Consider the following 26,612-nt stretch of genomic DNA (forward strand, 5'->3'; position numbering starts at 1 on the left):
ACACGTCTGTTGAAGTTTACAATCGTGTAATATTCAACTCGCACTGAAAATTCCATCATATCTGATGCTTCTTTTTCATTACGTCATATGTGATGTAATTCTACAAATTTATTTGAACACACAAAATTATCAACAGCACAGAATGAGAATTTTCTTAAAATTACACGACGTGGAATGTTATATGGACATTTCAATTAAATGTAAATTACATTACACTGAATGCAATGTATCATGTAAAAAAACAGCCTGTCAAAGCTGGCCCACACAAAAGTAAACCAAGTGTTGCGTCAAGTCGTGCACCAAAGCAATTAGTCGAAAGTTGCTTTGAAGAAGTTTCCACGTTTGTAAGTTAGTGGATACTGTTGGTTTATTCTTTGCGGCGCTACGGCAGCGGACCCACAAGATGCAACTCTGTGAGCGGCATCCCGTACATAATTGTCCTTCGAAGATGGTAATCCGAAAGAGTTGCTGACGAAATATGCAAATATTTTCGAATTTATTTAGTGTACCTATGTTATACATATTCTAATGCCTTCGAAAATTTTGGTTCTTTAGGCGGTGAAAGACAATGTAGTGTTCATAGAATCAGATTTTTAACAAATAAATGATTTTTATTAAAACCAAATTGATTTTAATTTAGAGATGAAAATCCGCCATTAAATTGGTTCGCTTTTGCGTTCCCAGAAGTTACTAAAAAGTAAACCAAAAAAATATCCAAAAATAATAAATATTAGTTTACTAATATATAAAACGTTCGCATCAAAAATATCAAATCGAACTTACCATTTCGGAGATGACAATAACATTTAACTTTGAAGGAAAACTACACACTACGAAAATCTGTAAAATCACATCACATGTGATGTAAATAAAAAGAAGCATCATATATGACGGAATTTTCAGTCCTTGTTGGAAATAACATGTCATTAAATTTTTGCTACCTGTAAAATAAAAAATGATGTAAAATTTAGAAACGTGTAAAATAAAAATGAGTTTTTTTTTGTAAATTCTTTATTTGAAATGGCTCATACCTTTAGGGTTTAAGGAGCCAAACTCGTTTTATTTGATTACAATTGTGTGCTTATATCTAGTTCACTTTTAAAGAAAAAAGAAAATAGATAGGGAAATATGAAAATAAAAAAGAATTATAGACGAAGATCGATAGCTTTTAGAAAAAGGTAGATTTAGAACATGTAGTCCAAATCTAGCACAGCATACGTCTCTCACTGGAACATTAGGTGGTTTTCCTCGGGCCCGAAGAGAGTCTATGAAATTCGTTCTAGCGACAAAATGGACCTCACACGACCAAACAATATGCTCGATGTCATGGTAACCTTGGCCGCAACCAGAGTGCCTCCAGTAGGGTGGGTGCATACTGAGGAAAAGTAGGCAAGGGGTACCAAAAGTTTCTCATTGGTGGGGGGTGGAGACGGTGCGCTTTTTGACAGCGAATTGTTCGCCTACCATGCCTACGATTACGATTGCCTGTCACAAGATGGACGATTCCGTGCATTGGTATAAGAACACACCTAGCTTTACCCGCCTTGGCCGCAACCACACAAATTGCTGCCAGCAATGTCAAAACAATATGGATCATATCAAGGTCTTTTGATACACTAGGTTCTCCGACTTTCACAGTAAGTAGGCGAGAAGTGAGCGGGGCTCTCAATGAGTTTGTTTATTTTTTGCTCAGCTTTTCGGTGGTTTGTTGGTAAACAAACTTCATGAGTTCCATATAGTTGCATAGCCTACATAGCCAAAATGGCTGAATCGGGAATTCGATATTCGGTAACACCTCCTGAATATATACACACCTTGGATCATATCAACTGACGAGTTGGCATCGTGGTAAGAAACCGAACTGCGAACTCGGAGAACTGGAGTTCAAATCTCGGTCGAGGAAATTATTTTTCGTTTTACTCAAATTTCCAAAAAAAATCGTTTTTTTGCATTTTGTGAGGAAATCGGATCTTTGGAATCTTGTCATTGTAGATATATCGCCTCCACTTTTTTAGCTATAGGCTATTTTGGTAAGTAAAATACAATCTTTTCATCTGGTATAATTGTTTGAATAATTCTGTTGTTCCTGCGATATACCTTTGCTGGGTTATCCGGACTAGCCCGGTTTTTCAATGGAATTTTCGAGAAAAGTTTGGTCCGGCCCGGATTCCCAGATATAGTGAAAAATTACTCGGATTTTGCCCGGTTTTATACACAATGTTTGGAAAATGATACAAAAAAATCAAATCCAGTTTTAAAGTAAAATGCTAATACGTAAACCTACTCTGAAATCCTCTACGACTGATGCACTGTTCCGCACCGCATGAGGGCTTTTTTGTAGCAAACATTCCTGCATTTAAATCTTAGCGCCGATGTGGTCTATAGACTTATAGATACTATAGGTCTATAGATTTTTACTTAGAGACGAGAAAATTCCAGTATTGAATCATATTGAATCATATTAAATAAAACAAAACAAAAATCCAATTGGAAAGTTTTTCTTCCAATATTCAGTGATTTTATAATTTACATCATTTTTATTTTACACGTTGCTAATTTTACATCATTTTTTATTTTACACGTTGCAAAATTTTACTGGCGTGTAATTTCCAACTGACACTGAATACTCCGTCATATATGATGCTTCTTTTTATTTACATCATATGTGATGTAATTTTACAGATTTTTTTGGTAGTGTGTAGCGGATAGGCTGGCGCGAGTCTGGCATTGGTAAGCCAGACGTACTGGGTTCGATTCCCAGTATTTTTTTTTTATTAGTTGTTAACCCAGGTGGTAAATCCATTTTACGGATTGCATTCCAAGGCACGGCGAGCCACCGCGTCCCCCCAGTTTGCTACTCTGGGTCCATGGGTGCAATTGGACGACTCATGATACAATGCTAAGGAACACTGTACCCCCTACGCCATAAAGTCCACCTGGGGCCACTGACCTTTGTTCCCACCTCGAACTGTTTGACACACTTTGCTTCAATAGTGGGAGGTCATTTCGCGCTAGTGCGCTCCAAGGCAATACTCGTTTCCGAACCCTCTGATAGCATAGCCTCATTCTAACACAACTCGATGCGCGACCCCTCCTCTGAAGAGTTAGGACCCGACATCTCATCGTGTGAATGAGGTCCCCACGTAGCGCAACTACTAACTTTGTGAATCCAGTCCAAGATCCAGAAACACAAAGCGAGTTGTCGACGGCACTTTCTCTGTTCAAACACGCGGGTAGGGGGGGTAAGCCCCCTAGGCCACGTGTAGGACTCAGACTCCTCCGAACTCACAAATAGTGTTGACTTAAGTCACCACTCAGCGCAACTACCCGATCTTCAAGTCGGGCGCTTGACCACCCGAAGCGCAGATCGAGCTATAGAACGCCCTCATCAGGTCACACTCGCGGTTCGGGTGCAACATTTCCCGAAACGCGTGTCGAACCCTGACACCTCCGGCAGAATGTGCCTCTCGGACACTGACGTGTAAACACGTCCCTAAGTGATCGGCCCACCATTGGCCACCACTTTGCGCATCTACTCATTTTGCGAGACGGGTCTATACCCACCGAAGCGCAAAACAAGTTGGCGATCGCTCTCCCTCCGGTCGCATCCGCATATCAGGGTCATGACCCCCCGAAAGCGTGTTGGACCATCACGCTCACACCCAAGTACTGGTACCAAAGTACCCGGGTGCACCACTTCTTCCGCGCGGGTTTGGCGGGACCCGTCGACGGCCTCTAGTGGGTTTGGTGTAGTTCTCTTGGCCGTACATCTGCAATACGCCGGACTTGCAGACACGTTTCCACTCTGCACCACGGGGAGGTGGAACTACGCCGATTCCCAGTATCGGAAAGAAAACTTGTGGTAAGATGTGTTTCCTCTTATAACTGACTAAATAATAAGAACGTTCACCCAGTTGCCAGCTGGCCAGGTACATACACGGATGCCGGAATACCTGTAAATTAACTTGCCCGCCTGATTGACTTGTTCTTCCAAAATAAACTTACATAAACACAAAACATTCATCCATAACAGTTTATACGAAGCCATGGGGTCCGGGTATGGTGTACGCGCTGCATTGGAGATTTGTCGAACTTAATAATCTAAGAATGCATGTGAGCACATACTTAGGCAGAAACTGCGGTGAATCCGTGCACCCATGGTGGATAACCAACATACAAAATACATAGGGTAAAACGGTACAAGACGCACCAGTTAAGCAAAATTGCTATTTACAGCAATTCCAATCATTTAAGAATCAAATTGAAAATTAACGACGATTCAGGGATCAGTGTTACGTAATATCGAAAAGAAAAAATATGATAAAAGCTAGATTTTGAGTATATTTTTGTAAAAAACTAAAACAGCCAGAAAACAAACCACGGGGTAGAACGCCAAAGTTAGTGGACAGAACGCACCAAACAGGGTGGTAAGAAATGGAACAACGATTATACGGAATGTAATTATTGAAACATCTAATGTTTGATTAGAGTAAGGTGGGGTAAAAGTACGAGTCGGGTAAAAGTACGTTTTGAGATTATCACAAACCGAGAACAGTAAAATTCAAAACTCTGGCATGAATTAATAGTGATTTGGACTACCTACATCCAGACATAATTTTTATTTTGAAAAATTGAAAATACTCCGAAAAATGAGATAAAGCACCTTTTTTGCCCACATGATGTAAATGCCGAAGAATGAATTCAATTAATTGGTTTCTGTTTTGCACAATAAATTGTGAATCACAAGTAACCTTGAAGGGGCAAAAGTACGAACTGCAAATAAGGCAAAAGTACGAATGATATACAGGGTTTACTTAAGTAAATCTGAACGGAAAGTTTTAAGTTTTTTCCAAAATTCACTGGGAATATCAGTTTTTGTTTCTACAACGACTTGCTCGCGCGAAAATTTGCTTTAATACGATGAGAACTGGATTACGTATACCTGTTGAATATGGACAGTTAGTGGAGAACTCCAAATTCGCGCACACAGTAAACGAAAATTACCGAGTTCGGTAACTTTTTAAACGAAATCCTAACATGTGTAAATCGTTAAACTGTTCGGTAATTTTTTCGGTAAAAAACAAACGAACATCGGTAAATGAAGAATCGATTTACCGATGTTCGTTTATTTTTACCGAAAAAATTACCGAACAGTTTAACGATTTACACATGTTAGGATTTCGTTTACGGTGCAGGTTGATCCCCCATGTATGGGATTTGTATCAGAAGCGAACACAGATGCTACTGCTGTAAGCAAAAAATGATATAAAATATTTTTTCTCTTGACTTCATGGAGAATTGTTGAATATTGAATTGTCGTACTTTTACCCCACATCATTCGAACTTTTGCCCCAGAGGTGGGGTAAAAGTAGATAGCAGTTAGGCATTTTCACTACTGCTATTAAATATGCGTCGATGGATTATCTTCGTAATTTTTTTGAAGAGAGATAAAAGTCTAAGGAATCCAATGCTGTTCTTGGTTTTTTTGAAAAACAACTACTAATTTTTCTGAAAATAGGATAGCACTAAGGTCCTACTATTACTCCACCATACTCTACATCCCGATCAGGAGAGCATATCAAAATATTAACTCAAACGTATCTCACTAAGATATTTACATCTGAATCAGTTATAATAAAGTACTGAAAAATTTAGATTTTAAGTTTCTCCAACCTGAATTATATCTTATTCTGATTGACAGACTTGAATAAGGTTGAGATAATTTTCAATGATAAAGAATTTTTTCGGGTTGTCCCAAAATAAAATGATTATATCTTATTTTGATACATGTACAACTTTTTCTTAAACACGGACATCGAAGTCAACGGCCCAAACCGTACATTAATGAGTTTCGCTCAACAGATCCTTAAAATTGGATCTGATTTTTGGGAAACCAAAAATGGAACATGGTTTTAGCAAATAAAAGGTTTTTTGACATTCCATTAGTAATTTTTCTCGAAGCACTCATATCTTGATAAGTTATAATTCTGATAGGTTTTGTTCTGCCCAATATCAAACTATGCTATTTGAACGAGATATAATCTTGAAAGGAGCATATCTAAAATTGATATAATTTAGCTATGATCGTTTAGATTTTTTAATATGATTTGAGATATTTTAACATCCTACGAGTACTGAATAATAACTCATTTAGATAGGTAAAAATTAGTATCAAAATATCTCATCTTGATGTAATTTAGTTTTTCCCTCCTGATCGGGATGTCATCGTATTTTTGTAAACTAACCGTTCTTTGGCTAAAAATCATTTAGTATTGCTAAACTCATCGAAAATTTCGCTTTTCAAAATACACTTTTTAATATCCTTATATATAAAACGCCTTCAAGTAGGCAACGAAATTCAATTTTTTTGACTGATATAGTGATATCGCGGCAAACATGGCGGCCGATATTTTTTTCGAATCGAATATTAGTGCACCGTTATAACTCGAACAAGGACGAAATTTGTTATACTTATGCATTGTAATCGTAATTTGGGAGTCAACAGATAAAAGGAATGGCATTTTGTTTTGATATCGAAGCTCGCTTATTCCTAGACATGTTCCGTTGTTCTGACATCGGGAAACGCTGCAGGATCGTATTCCACAATTTTATTACACTTTTAAACCTATTTTTTTCCCTATAAGATTGTTCTACTTTGAATTTAAATCTAATTATTACAGGTACGACAATTCTAACAGTTTACTTCAAATAATCAATACCACAAAATATCTGCCAAGTAATTCAGAAAGTATTACACAGAGAGCATCACAGAGTCCTGCCAAATCGGGTATCCTGGGATCTGTAACTACAGCTTTCAAGGATATTGATTGCAATCATGGCTTTAATAGGAGATCATCAGATTCTGATATAAGTACTACATCAAAAGGTACGTATTCTATAATTCGTTCACAATGGAAAGATCTAGCTGTCCTATGAATTTTAGGTAAAAAAGACGTAAACTAGAATTTCGACAGATCATTACCTTATACTTACCCACGTTGGTGTGGACTAGCCTTCACTGCTTTAGAAATCACCCCTTCTACTGAAAATGTATTCTTATTATTTGACATACAGTCAATCGCAAAATTGAGCGTACACAGGGGCCGTCCACATACCACGTGGACAACTTAGGGGGGGAAGGGGGTTATCGAAATGTCCACGCTTGTCCACGGAGAGGGGGGTAGGGGTTTAGGTCATGTCCACGTGGACATACTTCCAAAATATTTTCTAAAGGTGAATAAATATTAAGATGTATAAATTCGGGATGATTAAACCAAGTTGGTTTAAAATCCTTGAGAAAAAAAAAGATGTTTTAATCAAAATCTTAAAATGTCAAAGCTTTCTAGTTTATATTTAAACCATTACCCGCATGTAACGGTATGATACAACAACTATTCCCATTATCTTCTTCCCAAGACACCCAAAAGATTCCCTCTATAGTTTTTGGATTATAAATGAACGATTGAACAAATCGTTTTTTCACCAAATGGAATCGTTTAGACACAAATAACGATACACTGAACGGGTCAATAAGTAAAATAACGATACATTTTTTTTGCTTTTTTCTACTCGTTCTGAATCGATTTGATCATATGTGTTATCTTTATCTAATGATCCTCACATAAAAAGATTACGATAGAGAATATCGTCACCTAACAATGAAAAGATTCGAACCTAATTTGGGATTTCGTTGATTTTATTCAATTTCAGTTTGATTTCGAGAAAAAAAAGTAAAGGAGGTTTAATTTACATATATTCATTTTATTTTTCCTCTATGATTAAAAAAAAACAAACCTTCCGTGACCATCCGCGGATGTTCCCAGGAACAGCTTCCAGAAGTTCCAATACTGCAGCACCAAATTTGACTGCTGCTGCAGCACTGCCGAGCCATTCTTAACGCTGCTGCTGCTACACAGCGATAACCAGCGCTGCTCATCCATAGAAAAAGGGGTTTCTTCAGATTTTTCCTCCTGCCTATGAGCGAGAAAAAAAAAGAAATTTAAGTTTCTCGCTATAAACAAAAAAGGCATTTTACTTACCCTCATAGATCATCGTATCTTTCCTCGTAGCCTCCGTCTTCCACTTCAGCATTCCAGCTACGGAACTAGATGATCTCTTTAATAATGTTTGCCCGAACTCAGCCGGGAGAAACTTTTTTTCACAAAGTTTGGCCACGTGTGATGACGTGACAGCAGAGAAGTTGATGCGTGTTGCAAAAATAATCTATTAATTCTTGAAGACCATTCATTGTATCTTTTTTAAATAATTCTTTATCATTTGATTACGTTGCTAAATTTATCAATTCGTTCCTTAGAATATTCATCGTATCTTCCGGGAATAATATCTTACACGTTCTAGCGAAGGCACATTAAGCCAAGATGCAATATAGAACGTAACTATTAATGTGATCAGAATAGAATAATACGGAAGATTCAGCGTACGGTTTGCGGTCATGCGGGTAGTAGCCACTTGAAAGCAAGTGATAAATATGACCCCCCGCAGTCGTGGGGTAGAAGATAGCCTTCAAGTCTTCTAAGCCAGCGGGCATGAAATTGAATCCCGGTAACGGCATACATAGTACACTTTCTGTGGGTTGGTGGTCTCAGCATTTCTCGCGTGAGCTTTCATTACGTCGAATGAAACAAAATTTGAAAAACTGAGATATTCACTAAAAAAGCTTCATTATAACATTATCTACCTATGTGATTGATAAAACAATCAATTTAAACCCTTTTAATATATAAAATTTAAGACTTTCAAAATGACGAATGAAACAAAACCTTGATTGCCAATTTCAATGTTGCTTACGTCCCTTCTTCCAAACGGCGAATGTGCAGAGGAAGAAAAACGTAGCACATACGCTATGGATTCCATGAGCAAACAAGTGTATACAGGTATATAGAGGTTATCAGAATATCAACCTGGCAATGAATATTATTTCAGATTCTTGTTTTCAAGCGTTCTTAAATCGATACTCAAGCAGGCTATCGAACGCTGTAAAATAGTGCAGCAAGGAAAAGAAACCGAACAGCAGCAGTAGCAGCAAACATAACAACTAACAGCAGCAGGCTGATCGGCAGCAGCCTGCTGCTGTTAGTCACCCAATCACCCGATTCACTTAAGCCTCGTCCGCACTCGGCAACTTGAAATGTGATTTCGGTTGAAGAGACTTGTTTATGTTTACATTTTGGTTGCTGAAAGTCTCCCATACTTGTCGGGAGACTTGAGACATGCATCTTTTCGTCTAGTTCAAAATGTAAACATAAACAAGTCTAAGCAACCGAAATCGCAGTCCAAGTTGCCTAGTGTGGACTAGGCTTAAGTTAACATTCACTATGCCGAGAAAATTGAAAATTTACTGGTAATTGCCTCAGAAACATTTGGGCGTAAGTGCAAGTTGAACGAATCAAAGGACGAATGAGACAAATTTCCCCTCCAGCTGATCGGCAACAGAAAGCTGATCAGCAGCAGCGAGCTGGTTTGACCGATGGCGCACCCGATTCACACATTTCATTATGCATTTACTCACCAATTTACCGCAACACTAGATATTTCACTTATTAAACAGCCACTACGCCGAGAAAATTGAAAATTTCCCATAGTGTTTGCATCAGAAACATTTGGGCGTAAGTGCAAGTTGAACGAATCAAAGGACGAAAGAAAAGAGACGAATGAAACAAATTTCCCCTCCAAACGACGAATGTGTTCAGACGTATGTTCCTATATGATTAAAAAATAGCTCTAAAAATTGCAAAAAAATAAATTCATAATGTGGAATATCTAAGACTATTAGTTTCCATGAATATTGCGTATTTTTTGAAGGGTTATCGGCGAAGGAATAAAATTAGGATTTGAAAAATACTCTGCAAATTTCAGAAGCGTTTTTCTCGATTCGGTGTTTCTGTTTCATTCGACGTAATGAAAGCTCACGCGAGATTTGTAAAATGCCAGCCATCATATCTTCGAAAGAAAAGCATAAAGTTTGGAAAAAGGAATCTCTTCAAGTTTCATTGAGATTTTGTATGCGTTCGTTTTTATGATAATTTAGAAATTTATTTTTTTAAAAATTATTTTATATTAGAAAATGCTTATTTGTTTTTTTTTTCAAAATGGCCATTTCAATAAAAAAAAGGCAAAAAGTGAATAAATATTGTTTTCTATCTGACAAATTAGATTAGGAAAAAAAAACCCGGATATGTCGACATGGACATCCGGGGAGGGAGGTAGGGGTTTGCCAAATGTCCACGCTTGTCCACGGAGGGGGGGAGGGGGTCAAAAATCTCATTTTTCTGTCCACGTGGTATCTGAACGGCCCCACACTAAGAATGCATTTATTTCTCTCGGGATAATGAACTTTTGAATCACAGGGAAATTGCACAGAGGTCGCGAAATTCGAAAGGAACTTCATCCGAATTACGTGACACTTCGTTTTCCCTGAAATCCAGGATGGGATTAAAATGAGTGCACAGGTACTCGAACCCTCGGCCTTAATTCAGGACAGCTATATCCTGAATCACGTGAGATTCATCTAGAATCGCGCGTTTTTATAGATTTATCAGTTATATTACGCGTCTACAGGACCATAAATATGATTATTTGGTTCTGAGCCACATTGCATGTTCCGAGAAAATCGCTGTTGAAACTTTTAAACACATTTTTAATTCTAGTATTTTGAATAACACTAATGCCGTTTTCGTTTTTCTCCACTGGCGCGGGGCAAAACTTTCTCTGAATAAACAAACAGAATCGTCACCCGGGACGATGCAAATATATGGTTGCTAAAGTCAACCTTATGCTTACCCCCAACACTGACAACTTCTACGGGTTGCAACCGCCTGCTTGAGGTTCAAACCTCGGGCAAAACTAGTGGACTTCTGAATTAATAAACGAACATAATAACAGCATTTCGGGCAAAACTCGTGGACAACTAGGTTACCACTGCTAATAAACGAAAACACTATAAGAGTTTTCTAGAAAATTGGTATGCGACGTGAAAACAAATTAAGAACATGCTAATGTATTCGATATGGTCATTAGTTAAGTTATATTCAATGAAAAGTTTCTTACATTTTGCATTTTCCACTTGGCGCTAACGTCGTTTTGCAAAATAACATTAATTTAACCTTAACATGCCTTAACTTGGCTGGATCTTTCTCAACATTTCTTTTTTCCATCATAATTACTGAAAACTTCGTAGTAAGCAGAAGTTTTACCTGGAAGTACCCGTTCTGTTATGTCCGGAATCGGTGCTGCGAGAGACTGTCCATCAGGAGTGTTTACAGTCGACTTAACATTGCTGGCTGCTTGCTGTTTATGCGACTATCGTTTAAAGAGTACAGAAACTTATCCAAGTAGCCGCTATTGTTATTTTGACTCTGTAAAAACACGAAACTGATATGTTGCGATTTTGCGCGGCATTATTAACATTAATTGTACTCACCTAGTTACATATTGAAGCCCTCTATTGTACCATGGTCGCTTAAATTATCGTTGATCTCGATTTCCAGTGGAATTGTTTACATTTGAACACTTTTTGAAGCACTTTACGGAAAAATGCAAAAGGTCGCTTAAGCCTAGTCCACACTAGGAGACGGTTCGTCTCGAGACGGTCTCAGCGTTTCCCATTTTCTTCGGGAGACACCGAGACCGTCTCAGGTTTCCAACAACAACAACAGACAACAAAGTTCGTCTCATAACAAATATCGCAGTTCATGTTGCCTAGTGTGGACTAGGCTTTAAACCGCAAAGCCGAACTGTTGTTTTGCGACGTATTGCGTGCACGGCAATTTACGGCGTGTTCGTAAACTGATTTGTTGGGGTGATGCATCGATTTGTTTGGTAGATGTCAAATCTCCTTCCAATGCTTTTGCATACAGTTTGTTTAATTTACGAACGCCAACATCGATAGAAAAAATCACTTTGATAGAAAAAATCAATTTACGAACACGCCGTTAGTGGGATAGAGTGGGATGTAAATAGTCGTAAAAACCAAATTGCACTCGAAAATGAGAAAGTCATTATACGTCTTAATTTCAAATCATGTTATAAAATTATTTTTTTGATGAAATGAACCCAATTTTTACCTAACGTAGAATACATGTTTTTCAATCGTTAGCAGTGAATAACTCAATTTTGTTTATGTTGGTTCATACGACCTAATCAAAACAAACTCTAGAAATGGCTAATTTAGCGATCGCATCAGCTTCAAAAATCCAACAGGAATTTTTAGTCAATCATTCGTATGGCTTTTTTACCGTAATACTGCTCCCCATAAACGTCGGAAATTGTAGATTCAAATATTTAAAAAACAATAATTTTAGCAGTTAAATGCATAGTTTTTCCTTTTTATTTTCAATCAGACATGTGTTTTTATTTAATTTAATCATATATTACATCAGTGGCATATGTTTTTATTTAAACCAATGCAAACGCCATCCTGGACCTGAAACAAAATTTGAAAAAAAAACACAAAAAATACATTTTCGCATTCTGATGTGTGTCCTCCAAAAAATAACTTCCACCATCTTCTGTTTTTGTAACATTCTAAAACTAAATTTTAGAATCTTTAAGTTGACCTGAATAAAATAGACAAATCTGCCATATGTTAGCCATATTAGCGATGAGAAATCCTCGATAGCCAAAACAATTTTACAGCAACGCTGATTTGTTCGTAGATATCGATGTTGATCAAGTAAATTTATACGTTGAATTGAAAATCATTGGCATGGAAGAGGCAACCATAAGATTTTGATAACTACTAGTAGACTTTTTTATCCGTGAGGGCTGAAGCTGTTAAGTAAAAAAAAGAAGAAGAAGAAACATTGCGGAAAATAGCAGCAGCTGTTGGAAGGACGCATGTTACAGTGCAGGAAATCGTTAACAAATGGAAATACAAAGGTACATTGAAAAACCTCAGTGGCAGAGGACGAAAACGCATTCGGACTCCAGCTGATGAACGGGTAATAGTGCAGAGCTGAAAAAAAATCCTAGAACAAGTATTTCAAAATTGGCAATAGAGGTTGGAAAAAGCATCGGTTGAACTACTCTTCGGCGGGTGGCTCACAAAAATAATTTACTAGGTCGAGTTGCCAGAGTTCTGAAACAAGGTTATTTTCACGGATGAATCTAAAATAAACCTTTTCGGACGCGATGGAAGGCAAAAAGGCGGACAAACAAAGTACTACATTAAGTGATATAACTGATTCGAATGATTTTTGATAGATGACTTACCTGTTTATAGAGAAATATTCAAACTGTTCGCTCGATTTTGCTACTTCTGAATTTGGGATTTTTTTTTTCTTATATTTTTAATATGAAGAAAAATTGTTTCGTTTTTGTTTTGTTTTGTACATCAAATGAGAATATTTCAATCGATTTTAATAAAAACTGAAGATTTTTTTTTATTTTTGTGGGTTTTTTCGCTAAAGGCTGGATCTTATGAATTGATCTGGTGTGTACGCTCAATTTTGTGATTGACTGTATTTTTAATGACCTTCATTATTTGCAGGTAATTCGTTGCCAGAAAGAGTAATAATATGCTCTATGCATTACCAACAAACAAATGATCTAATGAAACCGATGAATTCTGATGCTATGGACTTATTAGAATATCCATTCTTGACGATTACCAAGGTACCCTCTGGATTTATACAGCATTTGGGTAAGTCGTAGTTCATTTTTTTTAATGATTCATGCAATCTGTTCACTGATTACTCGATTTCTTTTCGATTTCTTAACGCACAATTTCGAAAATCTTTCCAACATAACTTCATATCACTGGATCGAAACTATTTAATTATTCTCAATTTAAACTATTAGTTTTTGGTTCAGTCAGCTCGAGGCTACTACACTTAGTTCGAGACTCGGAAAGCGTTCACTTTTCAGTGCAACAAAAAAACCCTCACTCTTTTTCTGAAGTAATTCGGTTTAGTGTACGAGTGCAAAAATCCGGTAGCTACGGTGGTTGAAATGGTCCGATATGCCGGTCACCTGTTTAGTGAGTTTCACGCCCTGACAATTTCACTTTCAATCGTCAATCGTCACTCAAAAATGAGTACAAAACGCGTCATTCGAAAGAGCTTCACTTTCACACCAGCTTCTCTTCACATTCGACAAACGCTTACTTCAGTTCGCTTTCACCTTGGTTTCCTTTGTTCGACGACGGCAAACGTTGATTTCATTTCGAAACAACTTTCGAGCAAATCCATTTCAATGAAAATTTCATTGCTTATACACAAATACCTACATAAAGAAAGCCGGCAGATACCGGCTGAAAAACAACACACCAACAATGTGCTGGCGCCCAAGGAGTACACCAACGACACCAACAATTGCTTGATGACGCACAAGGTGTCGGGCCGGCACGGCCGATGGACGCACCAACAAAAACTACCAACAATTGCTTGATGACGCACAAGCTGCCGGGCACCGGGCCGGCACAGCCGGTAAACGCACCAACAAAAAATACCAACAATTGCACGGGACGTACACAAAAAAATCTGTTGCCCACAGGAGCTGTGTGTATGTATGCCATTTGATGCCTGTTTTGCTGCATTGAAAGTCTCGTTTACGACGAAATAGGAGACACTGATTGCGTGCAGTTCAAGGCATCATTGAACTCTCTTTTGCTGACTTTTGAATTCCTTTCTTTCACCCGAGCAGTGAACATGAGGGGATTCACTTTCATTCGAGTAATGAAAGAAAACTCCTAGAAATTGAAATTTGCTGAAGTGAGACGAATTTAAAGGGAAATTTCAATTTCATTCTTTCCTTTCGACGATTCCGAGCCCTGGTGAGCAGACTTGTAAACCATCGACATTTTCTCTGACAGTCGCACAGCCAGCTTTTATCAGTATCATTGTTCGTGCCATCAAACGAATGCGACCGAAAACTTGCCGAACAGTCGACTACCATCAAACGAAACGACATTCATTCTTCTTTGTGTGATTGTCGAACGAAATTTCGTGTCTTGGTACACGAGAGGGATAATTTGATGGTCAAACGACCATCATTCCCGACAGTTTACGACATCGCCTATCTCTTTCACGCAGCAGAACTTACAGACTCAATAAGCAAATGCAATCTTTTCTATTCACTCCCTCCTGTTGGAAAAAAAATTCGTCACTCTGCAGCGCCGGTTGATGTTTGGATGTGTTGGTCGAACAATGTGGAATGATTATCTCGATTATCTACGCAAGAGGGATGACAGTCAAACGACTAACCACAAAAAAGATCAAAATTTCGTTTGACATTTTTTTGCTCTCCGATCAAACGATTGCGCTCTCCACGATTGTCACGAACGATGTGTGGTGGTTGTCTCCGGAAAAATTCAAACGATGGTGACCAATTACAAGCCTGCTGGTGAGTTTACAATGTTTGGTTCGTATCTTCCGCCCGTTCCGAGAAGCGCTACGCTTCGTCGAAAATAAAGTCTCGGTCGTATCCGCTGAACGTTATTTGAACGGAACCGAACGAAACCCTGGCACCATTGGCGCCTCGTGGTTAAACCTTCCCCAAGGGGACAGTGACAGTGGCCTTTTGACAAACCGGTTGGTGGCAGTTGGTCATCATGATACTTCAATATAACTGTACAAGGAATAAATTATTCCTTTTATTTTAAACTCTTAAATTGCCTTATGTTTTTTATACACAAATACAACTATTTTTCAAAAGCTGTATGTTTTGTCAAAAAGTAAATCAAAATGACACAGTAAATTTATGCCTTCCTCACCTAACTTGACGTGAAGTACATTTTCATTCCAGGAGCTACAGTTTCTGCTAGATCTGTAAAATTGTTAGCGCGCGTACCTAACCCGGATGATCCAGAAACGCGTGACATGTGGTGGAATGAAATCAGAATGGAAATTCGATCACATACCCGAGCTATTGGATGTAACATGGTGTTAGGCTATATGGAAACTACCACTATATCGTAAGTGTACCTGCATATCTACAGTACCGTTCATAATTGTATAGAAATTGGAAGCAAGCGCACTGTCACTTCGACTTCGAACTTCCATAACTTTTTACTCTGATGATATTTTTTGATCAAATTTTTTGCGTTAGATAGATCAACTATCACACTATTATAACACAAAATTTGAGCTTTCTGGAGTTTATGTGGCCTGAGAAACAGTAATTCTACGAAAATCGGACTTTTTGGACTTTTCTTAATCAAACTGCAATATCTCTGAAACTACGCAACATTTTTTATTGAAATTTTGCAGAGTGATTGTTGAAATATGAAGCTAGCATGTCTGAAGTTTTTGAAAAGTTCTATCGATGAGATCAAAAGTTACGCGAGGTGCAATATTTCAGGCATGTACCTTGAAATGCGATTTCTATAGAATTTTGGACGAATGATTTCATAGGAAAATCATATTCACTGTTTAACAACCAGTTAATCTATTTCAACCGAAAAATCACAACAATATCGCGAGATTCTGATTTCAAAACACAAATAGACCATTTATTCCATTTTTTCTTTTCTTCATTTCTTTTGCCAGACATTTTTTGTCTGATTGGTGGAGGAAACGATATTGTTCTCATGAATCGTCCAAAATTCTATAGAAATCGCATTTCAAGGTTCATGCCTGAAATATTGCACCTCGCGTCACTTTTGATCTCATCAATAGAACTTTTCGAAAACTTCAGACATGCTAGCTTCATATTTCAACAACCACTGTGCAAAATTTCAATAAAAAATGTTGCGTAGTTTCAGAGATATTGCAGTTTGAATGAGAAAAGTCCAAAAAGTCCGATTTTCGTAGAATTACTGTTTCTCAGGCCACACAAACTCCAGAACGCTCAAACTTTGTGATATATTAGTGTGATAGTTGATCTATCTAACACAAAAAATTTGATCAAAAAATATCATCAGAGTAAAAAGTTATGGAAGTTCAAAGTCGAAGTGACAGTGCGCTTGCTTCCAATTTCTATACAATTATGAATGGTACTGTATATATATAAAAATGAATTTCTGTCTGTCTGTCTGTCTGTCTGTCTGTTTCCTTTAGACTCGAAAACTACTGAATCGATTTAAGTGAAACTTGGCAGGTGGAGTTATTGGAGGCCGGGGAAGGTTCCTATTATGGTTTGAGACCCCTCCCTCTAAGAGGAAGGGGGGAGGGGGTCTTACATATAAAAGTAATAAGTCTTCATAACTCGAGAACTGATCTAGCAAATCAAACCAAACTTGACATGGGAGGGTATTTGGGTACGAGAAATGTTTCTAAGAATATTTGGTACCCCTCCCTCCTTCCAGTGAGGAGATATGAAGGAGGGAGGGGGCCTACCTTACAATTTTGAACATAACTGGAGAACTAATCAAGCTAATGGAACCAAATTTGGCATGGGAGGGTAGGGGAATACGAGGAATGGTTCTATGATTATTTCAGATCCCTCCCTCCTTCCAGTTAAGATACAGGAAGGAAGAAGGGGGCTTTCATACCTTTTTAATCGCATCGCTCCTTCCATTGAGGAGATAAAAAGTGGGGGGGGGGGGGGAGGGGTTCCTTTACAATTTTCAGCAGAATTGGATAGCTAATCAAGCAAATGGAACCAAATTTGGTGTGGAAAAGTATTTGATTACGAGAAATGTTTCTATGATATTTTGAGAACTCTCCGTTCTTCAAGTTTTAAAATCTTAAGGGAGGAGGGTGCTTTCATACAATTTTTACATCACTCGGGAACTTACCCAGCAAATCAAAAGGAAATTTGGTTTGTAAGGGTAATTGAGCACATGGAAAGCTTCTGTGAATATTTGGTACTACTGTCTCCTTCCAGTTGCATGATAGGGAGGAGAGAGGGTGCTCCTTTCGCATAACTTGAGCAAATGGAAACAACTTTGGCATGGGAAAGCACTTGGATACGTAAAAAGGTTATTAGATTATTTGAGACCTCTTTCTCCTTCAATTGGGGACACAGTTAGAGAAGACGGGAGGTCATATACGATTATGTTGCATAAACCAAGCACTTATCTAACAAATGGAACCAAAAACGACATGGGAACAATCGAGCAAATGGATCAGAGTTAGGCATGGGAATATATTTGAATGCACGGAATGTTTGATCTTGATCCCTTCCTTCCAGGTAGGGGATGATAGGCGGCGAGAGGGGCTCTGATACAAATTTTATGGCACAACACGACAACTAATAAAGCAAACGAAACAAAATTTTGCATGGGAGGGTAGTCGAGTACAAGAAATATTTTTTCGGTGGTTTAGCATCCCTCTCTCTATTCAGTGAAACGATGTAATGGGAAGAGGGTCACTCATAAACAGTTTTAAATATTTTGATAATTAATCGAGAAAATGGAACCAAATTTGCATGGAAGCATATTTGTGTACGGGTAATGTTGTTTCGATGGTTTGAGACTTCCTTCTCCTGCAATAGGGGAGATATAAAGTGGGAAGAGGGTCACCCAATTTTTAATAGCTCGAGAGCTTATCGAGAATGACGCCATATATGTGACATGGAATCGTATTTGTATACAAGAAGTGTTTTTCTGACCCCTTTCCTTCCATAAGGGTTAAAGGAATGATGGAGGGGGTCACTCTCACAGTTTGTATAATAATTCGAGAACGAATAGATAAAATGAGTGTCCCGTGATGTTATTTTGTTACAAAAAATTTTTCTAGGATAGTTTGAAACCCTCTCTACAAATAATAAGACAGCGAAGATTCCATATATAAAAAAAATGACATAAGCTTTAAAATTTAGGGGCAAAGAAATCCAGAGTCATAAAAAGGATTGAAACACGGATCCAAAAATAAATGACTTAAGATTTAAAAAAAAAAGTAGCAATTTTATTTTGAAAAAAGATTTTATGATATTGTAATTGAATTTAGAATTTTGTGCAAATAAATGAAAAGTTAAATAATCACAATTTCAATAATTTTTGGAAGGTGTAGCAAAGCACACCAGGTCAGCTAGTCTATATATATAAAAATGAATGTGTGTCTGTGTGTCTGTTCCCTATAGACTCGGAAACTACTGAACCGATCATCGTCAAAATTGGCATCTGAGGGTTTTTGGGGCCGGAGATGGTTTCTATAATAGTTAAAACCCCATCCGACTTAATTGAAGGGGGGCTTCATACAAAATTTGTAGTTTTTCGAAACAAATTAACATTCTTTTTCTCGAGATTTTTTTTCCTTTGGGCGGTTTGTTTTTCGTCTCCATGGTCGAGGCGTCGCGAGCAAACGTCGAAAAAGGGTAGTTAGTAACCATGACATAGCTTACTGATCAGTGGGAATATTTTGGCGCGTATTTCTCAACCAAGCATATTTTCAATGCAAGGGATGGCGATATGAAGCCTTGATGTGATTTTTTTTCTACTTGATTCCTAGCTCATTTGTACAGCACATGGTTATGAATGACGGCTAGATGTGATCCAGATCGACATTTTGCCGATCGAATAAAATATATACATTATTCTTGCCAAAATCTGAAACTGGAAAGTCATGGCATCCATTTTTAGAGATTTTCTTATCTTTGAGGGGTTTGTTTTTCGTCTCTATGGTCAAGCAAACGTCGTCGCAAGTGGATAGTAACCAAAGCATATTGTTCATTGATCGCTGGAAAAATTTAACAATCAGGCGCCTGTTTCTCACCCAAGTACCTATATTTCTTATGCACGTGGGTGCGATCTGCAACCTACACAGTAAACGAAAATTACCGAGTTCGGTAATTTTTTTACCGAAATCCTAACATGTGTAAATCGTTAAACTGTTCGGTAATTTTTTCGGTAAAAAATAAACGAACATCGGTAAATGAAGAGTCGATTTACCGATGTTCGTTTATTTTTTACCGGAAAAATTACCGAACAGTTTAACGATTTACACATGTTAGGATTTCGGTAAAAAAATTACCGAACTCGGTAATTTTCATTTACTGTGTAGATATGTTTTTTCTTGCTTAATTGTACACAGCACGTGGAAATAAATGACGCCTAGATGACACGGATTGATTTTATCAGTAGAATCAATAGCAATTGAAAGATTTGCAAAAATACTTCCATATTTGTTGTCCATATAATATAGCATTTGTTGTCTAAAAAATATAAATTTAGTTCTGATGCTAATGAAATAATGGTACACAGTAAACGAAAATTACCGAGTTCGGTAATTATTTTACCGAATTCCTAACATGTGGAGTTCGTTAAACTGTTCGGTAATTTTTTCATGACCGAGGAGTGACAACTGTCAAATATTACGGACCTTTCTCGGTAAAAAAATACCGAAACTCGGCTGATCCTATCTGAGATGTTCTGTCACAAAATTGACAGCTGTCAACTTGACAGCTCGTTGTATCACCGAACAATCGGTAGATAGCTACCGAACTTTCTGTGATTATCAACGAAAAACCGGTAATGTTTACCCGAAAAACTTTGAAAGTTCGGTGATATATACCGACCAACCGTTAGAATTTACCGAAATACCTTTTGTTATTACCGAAAAACCTGTTATTGTTACCGAACATCTGTAGTTATTTCCGAACAGCCTGAAACTATTACCGAAAAACCGAAATTGTTTACCGAAAAAACTGTAAGAGTTCGGTAATATTTACCGAAACTCCGGTAATTTTTACCGAAAAATCTGTTTTTTGCCCATATATATATGAAATTATTACCGAAGTGCCGGTAATATTTACCGAAAACTGTCGGTGTTCGGTAATTTCCTCCTTAAACCATAAAACGTTTGATAATTTCAGCTTATGATGCACGGTGTATATCGGGGGAACGAATCATCTCGCGATTTATGCACACAGCGCATCATTATCTAAAATTACCGTACGTTTTATGGTTTTCGGAAGAAATTACCGAAAATTTGACAGTTTTCGGTAAATATTACCGGCATTTCCAGAAGGCGCCTTAAGCGAAAAAAGTTAGTTTAGAACCTCTTTTTATTGCACTCTTTAAAAAATCTAAACTCTTCGGATTCTCATTTCGATCGTCATCATTCGACCTCGATTAGTTGAGATTTTCTGGAAAGCGAAGCTCGGATTGCCTCTGTGGAAATGAAAGAAAATCGTTACAATAAAATTTAGACACTGACGGAACAAATGTAATTGAACTTTTACCTTGTCCTATTCAGAAAGAAATTTGATTCCTTGGAACGGTGTTCCGGAAGCTTCCTTAGCAATCCACTTCCCCACCAACAGCATTTTCCTGCAGCTCCAAGGGAACCACAACCGGTACCGGCTTTGAACGTTTTATTGCCGTACTCCTCGGTGCTGTTGGTGTAGTTCTTCTTGTTGGGACCTGCCCCATCGCAGCTGACAAAATGCCGGCTGGACTGAGCCGCTAAACTGGCCAAACCTTCCCCACCTCAAGATAAGGCTCCGAATGAAAACAAGACGGGGTGCGATGTGTTTTGTGTGAGTTTTTCATAACACACGAAACCGAAACTTAAAAAAAAATGACAACGAGTGCTTGCTCATTACTTTTTAGCATCTCGCTCGAGCACACAATCAAAGTTGTGACCGTTTATTACGACTGCAAGAGAGCGAAGGAAAATGTAAAAAATTGCCAGAAAAGGACAAACGCATTTTGACGTTTGTCTTGACAGCAGCAGTTTTCAGTTTTACTTTACAGTTTTCGGTGTTTTTTTACCGAAAAATAATTGCGGAGAGATTTGTTTACATATAAATGAACGAGTTTCGGTAGGTCGATAGCCGATTAACGAGGCTCGGTAAAAACAAAACGTCAAGTTGATCAATTACAAAAATATTCGAATTACAGAAGTTTTTCTGTAAAAAAAATTACCGAACTCGGTAATTTTCGTTTACTGTGTATGACACTTTGCGGACAATTGAAAAAAAAAATACTGAAAGTAAAGAATTTACATACAATTGTTTAACCCATTTTGCCTACAAGGTTATTTTTGAATCATATTGATAACAGAAATATGAATAAGATGTTTTCTACAGATGTAGATCGGAAACATTTTGTTGAACATGTAAAAATGTACTTAACTGAAAAAGAAGATCAAAAATCCTATCCGACACATGAACACTGAACAAAACAATATCCCCCCCGCTTAACAAAATAAATGCTTGGAATGCTTGAAAGAATGCTTGGATTCCAAGCAATCTTCAAGCATTCCTCCCATTGAATTCAAGCATTAAATGGCCCAACCGATTCTACTTGAAATGGTTTTCCCGGTTCAAAATGACAGCTTACACACACATATGCCATGCTCGGTTTGTTTTGATTGTGTGCATATGTATTAGTGGACATGAAAAAAAGTACGTATGTATTTGTGAGTGCAGCTCATAAATGGGAATTCTGAAGAAAAATAAAAAAATTCAAATTATTCAAAAAATAACAAACTTTATTTTACAATTTCACCCTAATTATACACATTTTCTCCACTTTTCCTTATCCTGTTCTTCACAACTATCCGCTTGTTGCACTCCATTTTTATTTTCACATGTTAGGTGAAAACACTTAACTTTAATTTCCCGGACCACTAGCAGAGTTGTTATCCTTTGGCCAATCGTTCTTCCTGGATCAGGCCACCCGGAGTTCGTAGAATGTTTGATAACTCCGGAAAACAGGGCTTTTCGAAAGAAAGTTAAATTAAATAAATTGAGCTGCATAATTGCTCCGCGCTTTTGCAATCTCCTGTTGGGAATGTGATGAAAACCGCCTGGATGTTGTTGTTGCAGCAGCACTAGGCCACCATAACTGAAATAAACGAGAATTTAATTGACGATTTCTTGAACTATTACTTAGTTTACCTGTTCTGAAAATAAAAAACTCTGATGTTCCTGTTGAAAAAGCTGATAGGAAAATGGCCGTTAGAAACCCAGAGATTTCTTCAGGCCTGTTTGGGTTACTCACACTCACAAGCCGAAAGGCATTCATGCTCATGTATACAAGCAATCGGTACAATCAGCCCGCTTAACAAAATAAATGCTTGGAATGCTTGAAAGAATGCTTGGATTCCAAGCATTCTTCAAGCATTCCTCCCATTGAATTCAAGCATTAAATGGCCCAACCGATTCTACTTGAAATGGTTTTCCCGGTTCAGAATGACAGCTTTCGCACACATGCAAGTTTTTATTTCTTAAAATTGTGTGCATTAGTGTGAGTATAGCAACGTTGCCAGTTTTTTTTAATTTTATTTATAGTACATTGCCAATTTTCAATATTTTTAAAGCGACATCAATCAGGAGTTTAAAAAAACCTATAGCTGTCATGATCATTTATTTATTAATAATTTTAATTCCTAGTATAATATTTTACACAAATACATAATTTGATATTTGTTTCAGCTAGTACAATCAACTGTTGTCATGAATTATGAGTACCTCCACGGTGGTCCACCAGCTTGAATCCTTATCTGCTTTTCTCGCTCTAAGAATGCCTGGACGCAACTGGATTTTCCAACTAAAATACAAAAAGAAATCAGAACCGAAGGACTATTTTCAAACGATCGACAATTTACCATTTCTAAATTACAGCTTTCAGAAAGGTTGCACGTTTCGAAGCAGGTATCCTTAAGCCCTCTCCTGGGCCGGAATCCATTCCAATCGGAGGTTTTCTGGAGGAATTTTAGCAATTTATCTGCCATCACCAGCTTTCAACGCGAGCACTTCGGCAGGATGAAGTTAAACATTGGTATATCCTTCCTGGGTCAGAATCCGATTCGATCGATTTGAAGGAAGTTGGGTGGAGCAACTCCTCTGGAACTCCCCGCGCGAAAATTTTGAGTTCGATATAAGAGCTGATGTTCCCTCCTGGGCCGGAACACGTTCCGATAGGAAATTTCCTGGAGGAACTTCCATAGCTTGCAAAAAGCTGCTGAAATGAAAGGCATAATTACTCGACATGATTATCAATAATGAGAAATTACTTACCATTTCAACTCCTTCTACTGGTCGTGAAAAAAATGACCGTTGGAAAAAGTTTTCAGCTTTCGTTAGCTCAGTGTTGCCAGATCAAATGATTTATCCATTTTTTTGTCACTAATACTAATAACCCAAAAGCCGTTAAAATTGAAAATCATTGTTTTATAGGAATCTGATTCAAGTTGTGTTTATATACACTCATGATTGAATAGGTGTATGTGTGCAATCGGTACAATCAGCTGACTAAGCTGATGTACGTTTAGAGTTAAATACCTTAATTTATGCAACTAAACACAGCCCTACGCGCGGAATTGTGCGCTCAAGGTTTTAAAAGGGCCTGGGGGAGCTGACTGGACTGATGCACGTTTAGAGTTAAAACCCCGATTTATGGCATTGAACGCAACCCTACGCGCGAAATTGTTCGCTCAAGGTTTTAAAAGGGCCTGGGGGCCTCCTTTCAACTTACACGGTGGGGCAAGGGCAAACGTCGAACTTTTAAGAAATTCATCTTCAAAATGATTCAATATGTTGGAAAGACCAGAAGGAGTATTCCGAATGCTGAAACTGAAGCGAATATTTAAAATTCTTAAATGTCTTTGTAAATGAAGGCCATTTGCTTTGAACAGCATTCGTTAAAAGTGGAATAACAAACATAAATTTATACTGCTGGAATACTGCAGATAGGTATATCATTGAAACTTGATAAAACAAACAAACAGATATACGTAGGGGAAGAGGGGGCATAATGCCCACGTTAAGAAGAAAGCCTTGTTTTAGAATACATTTGAGAAGATTAACTTTAATTTTCGATTGTGTTTTGAAGTTTGGTTTATTTTTTGTCTAAATCTGATAGTTAGAATAACTGGAAGGTCAAAAAAGGCCACAAATTTAATGAAGTTTGAAGAGTAGGTAGAAAATTGGATTTCAGATTCAGTAGGGGCATAATGCGCATATGTGTGTACTCAATCGCGCCGTTTAACGTTTAATAAGTGTTGATTGATTCAGGTGCCTCCAAAAGTGTTTGCCAGGTAAACACACTTCTATTCTACTTCACAGATGGAAAAATGTATTGCTACGCGCAGTGCTGCCAGATATACTGAAATTCTTGTGAATAGTTAATTAAATCTATATTAAATTTAGGAATTTTAAATAAATTCGTTTATATTCAAGTTATGTTTTCCAATACAACTTACAAATATCTTTAAAATTGTTGTAATGAAACTGCATATAAATTTAAAAAAATATGAAACATGCTTAAAGATAAACGGACATGGCGCGTTTTGCCCCACCTAGACATGTTTATTAAAAATCGTTCAAAATAACATATAAAATAATTGAATAAGGAAATTTTTCGTTTTGCGATGATTTTCAAGACCAATGTTCATCATTGTAACAGATGCCTGGTAATTTTTTTTGGCGATAGATGCCGTAATTCCTTACGAAAGTCAAGGCACAAATTGCAAGGAATATGGTTTGAAAAGTATTTTTGGATTTTTGCAGGGATTTATCGCATATTTGATGCTAATTTTTTGTACAAAAGGTTTCTACTGTTAATTAGAAGGGAATAGCGTACCGAATTCTTAAAATAAGTGTATATCTAGCTAGATATCGCAGTGGGGCGTTTTGCCCACACTGGGCATTATACCCCCAGTTCCCCTATTAAATCCATTTTAAATCCATTACTCTGACGCACCTGAAAATAAGCTTTGCATTTACACTTGCCCCAATATACGGGACAAATGTTAACTTAGAAATTTGTTTTTGCCAACATTTTTGAATATTTGACTTTCAAAGAGAAAATAAAACTCGCGGAGAAATTATTTAGTGATGCAACTGATATTTTTTGCTTTAATAAATTTATTAAAAAAAAAATTGCACTGTATGAAATCGATAATTTTCATACCATGATAAGTGTTGTTTGGGAAAACTTCCAGCTATAATGTCTCATGTTCACGGGCGAAACATTATTTTCATATAATTTTGGCGCAAAAAGGATAGATATTCAAACTGCTTCGAAGGGCGAGGATGGTGAAAAAAGCTTTTTGAAAATGTTTTTTAAAAATCCTTTTCATCGTTTTTTTTTTCAAATTTCGATAGCTTATTTTTTTAACTCCAAAAATTACATCATCTAAAGCTAATCAGAGGCTCATAATACAGAATTTTAGGAATATACTCAAAAAACTGTCCCGATCCACGCTATTTATCGGTTTTCAAAATTCTATCTCCATAAAGTACAATATGCAATAAATTCCAATATGCGAATTTTCTTCCAATTAGAAATTTATGTAAAAAAATTTTTTTGTATATTTTGACATTAAGTATCATATTAACACCTTCATTTACTCCATAGAAAGTTTTTCGATCAAATGAATAGTTTTTAAAATACACACTTTTGTAACTGTTCGGATTCTAAATGATCATAGCCTTATATCTGTATGTAATGCATAAACTCGGAAACTTTGCGAATAAGCAACTCGAACATGTAGAAAAAATACACGTAAGCGATTACGGATTTCCGGAAATACAAATCTTGATAAAAACCGTGTTGCTAAACGATCATCGTTCAAGGATCTTCCAAGATTTTTGGAACATCGATTCTTGGGATCTTCAGACCAGTTTCTTTATTTAATAGCTGTATGGAACTTTCTGTCCCACACAGACTCAAGGCTTTTGCTCAAAACAAACTTCTTCAAGTGTTTCGATAATTATAAAAAAGGCGAGTTCTTTGGATTATTTTCATCTTAAAATCTCTTAGT

At 37.2% G+C, this 26,612-nt stretch overlaps 1 protein-coding gene and 1 long non-coding RNA gene across 6 annotated transcripts in view; one reads left to right on the plus strand and one right to left on the minus strand.

The window, feature by feature from the left end:
• LOC129757187 (C2 domain-containing protein 5) overlaps positions 1-26,612 on the plus strand; it is a 73,681-nt gene that overhangs the window by 21,998 nt on the left and 25,071 nt on the right. For all 3 annotated transcript variants that reach the window (XM_055754319.1, XM_055754318.1, XM_055754320.1), the window contains 3 exons: positions 6,681-6,886; positions 13,508-13,660; positions 15,763-15,931. In XM_055754319.1, coding sequence (XP_055610294.1) covers positions 6,681-6,886; positions 13,508-13,660; positions 15,763-15,931 — 528 coding nt within the window. The remainder of the gene's footprint in view (positions 1-6,680; positions 6,887-13,507; positions 13,661-15,762; positions 15,932-26,612) is intronic.
• LOC129757190 (uncharacterized) lies at positions 23,200-23,970 on the minus strand. 3 transcript variants are annotated; one of them, XR_008739641.1, is made up of 3 exons: positions 23,866-23,927; positions 23,454-23,809; positions 23,200-23,395 (listed from the first exon to the last, which is right to left on the minus strand). It is a non-coding gene; the product is annotated as an uncharacterized LOC129757190 (long non-coding RNA). The 3 variants fall into 3 exon arrangements; XR_008739642.1 differs by having other exon boundaries at positions 23,454-23,806; positions 23,866-23,918; XR_008739640.1 differs by having other exon boundaries at positions 23,454-23,970.

Source organism: Uranotaenia lowii, chromosome 3, assembly GCF_029784155.1.
Source record: "Uranotaenia lowii strain MFRU-FL chromosome 3, ASM2978415v1, whole genome shotgun sequence".
Lineage (NCBI taxonomy): Eukaryota > Metazoa > Arthropoda > Insecta > Diptera > Culicidae > Uranotaenia > Uranotaenia lowii.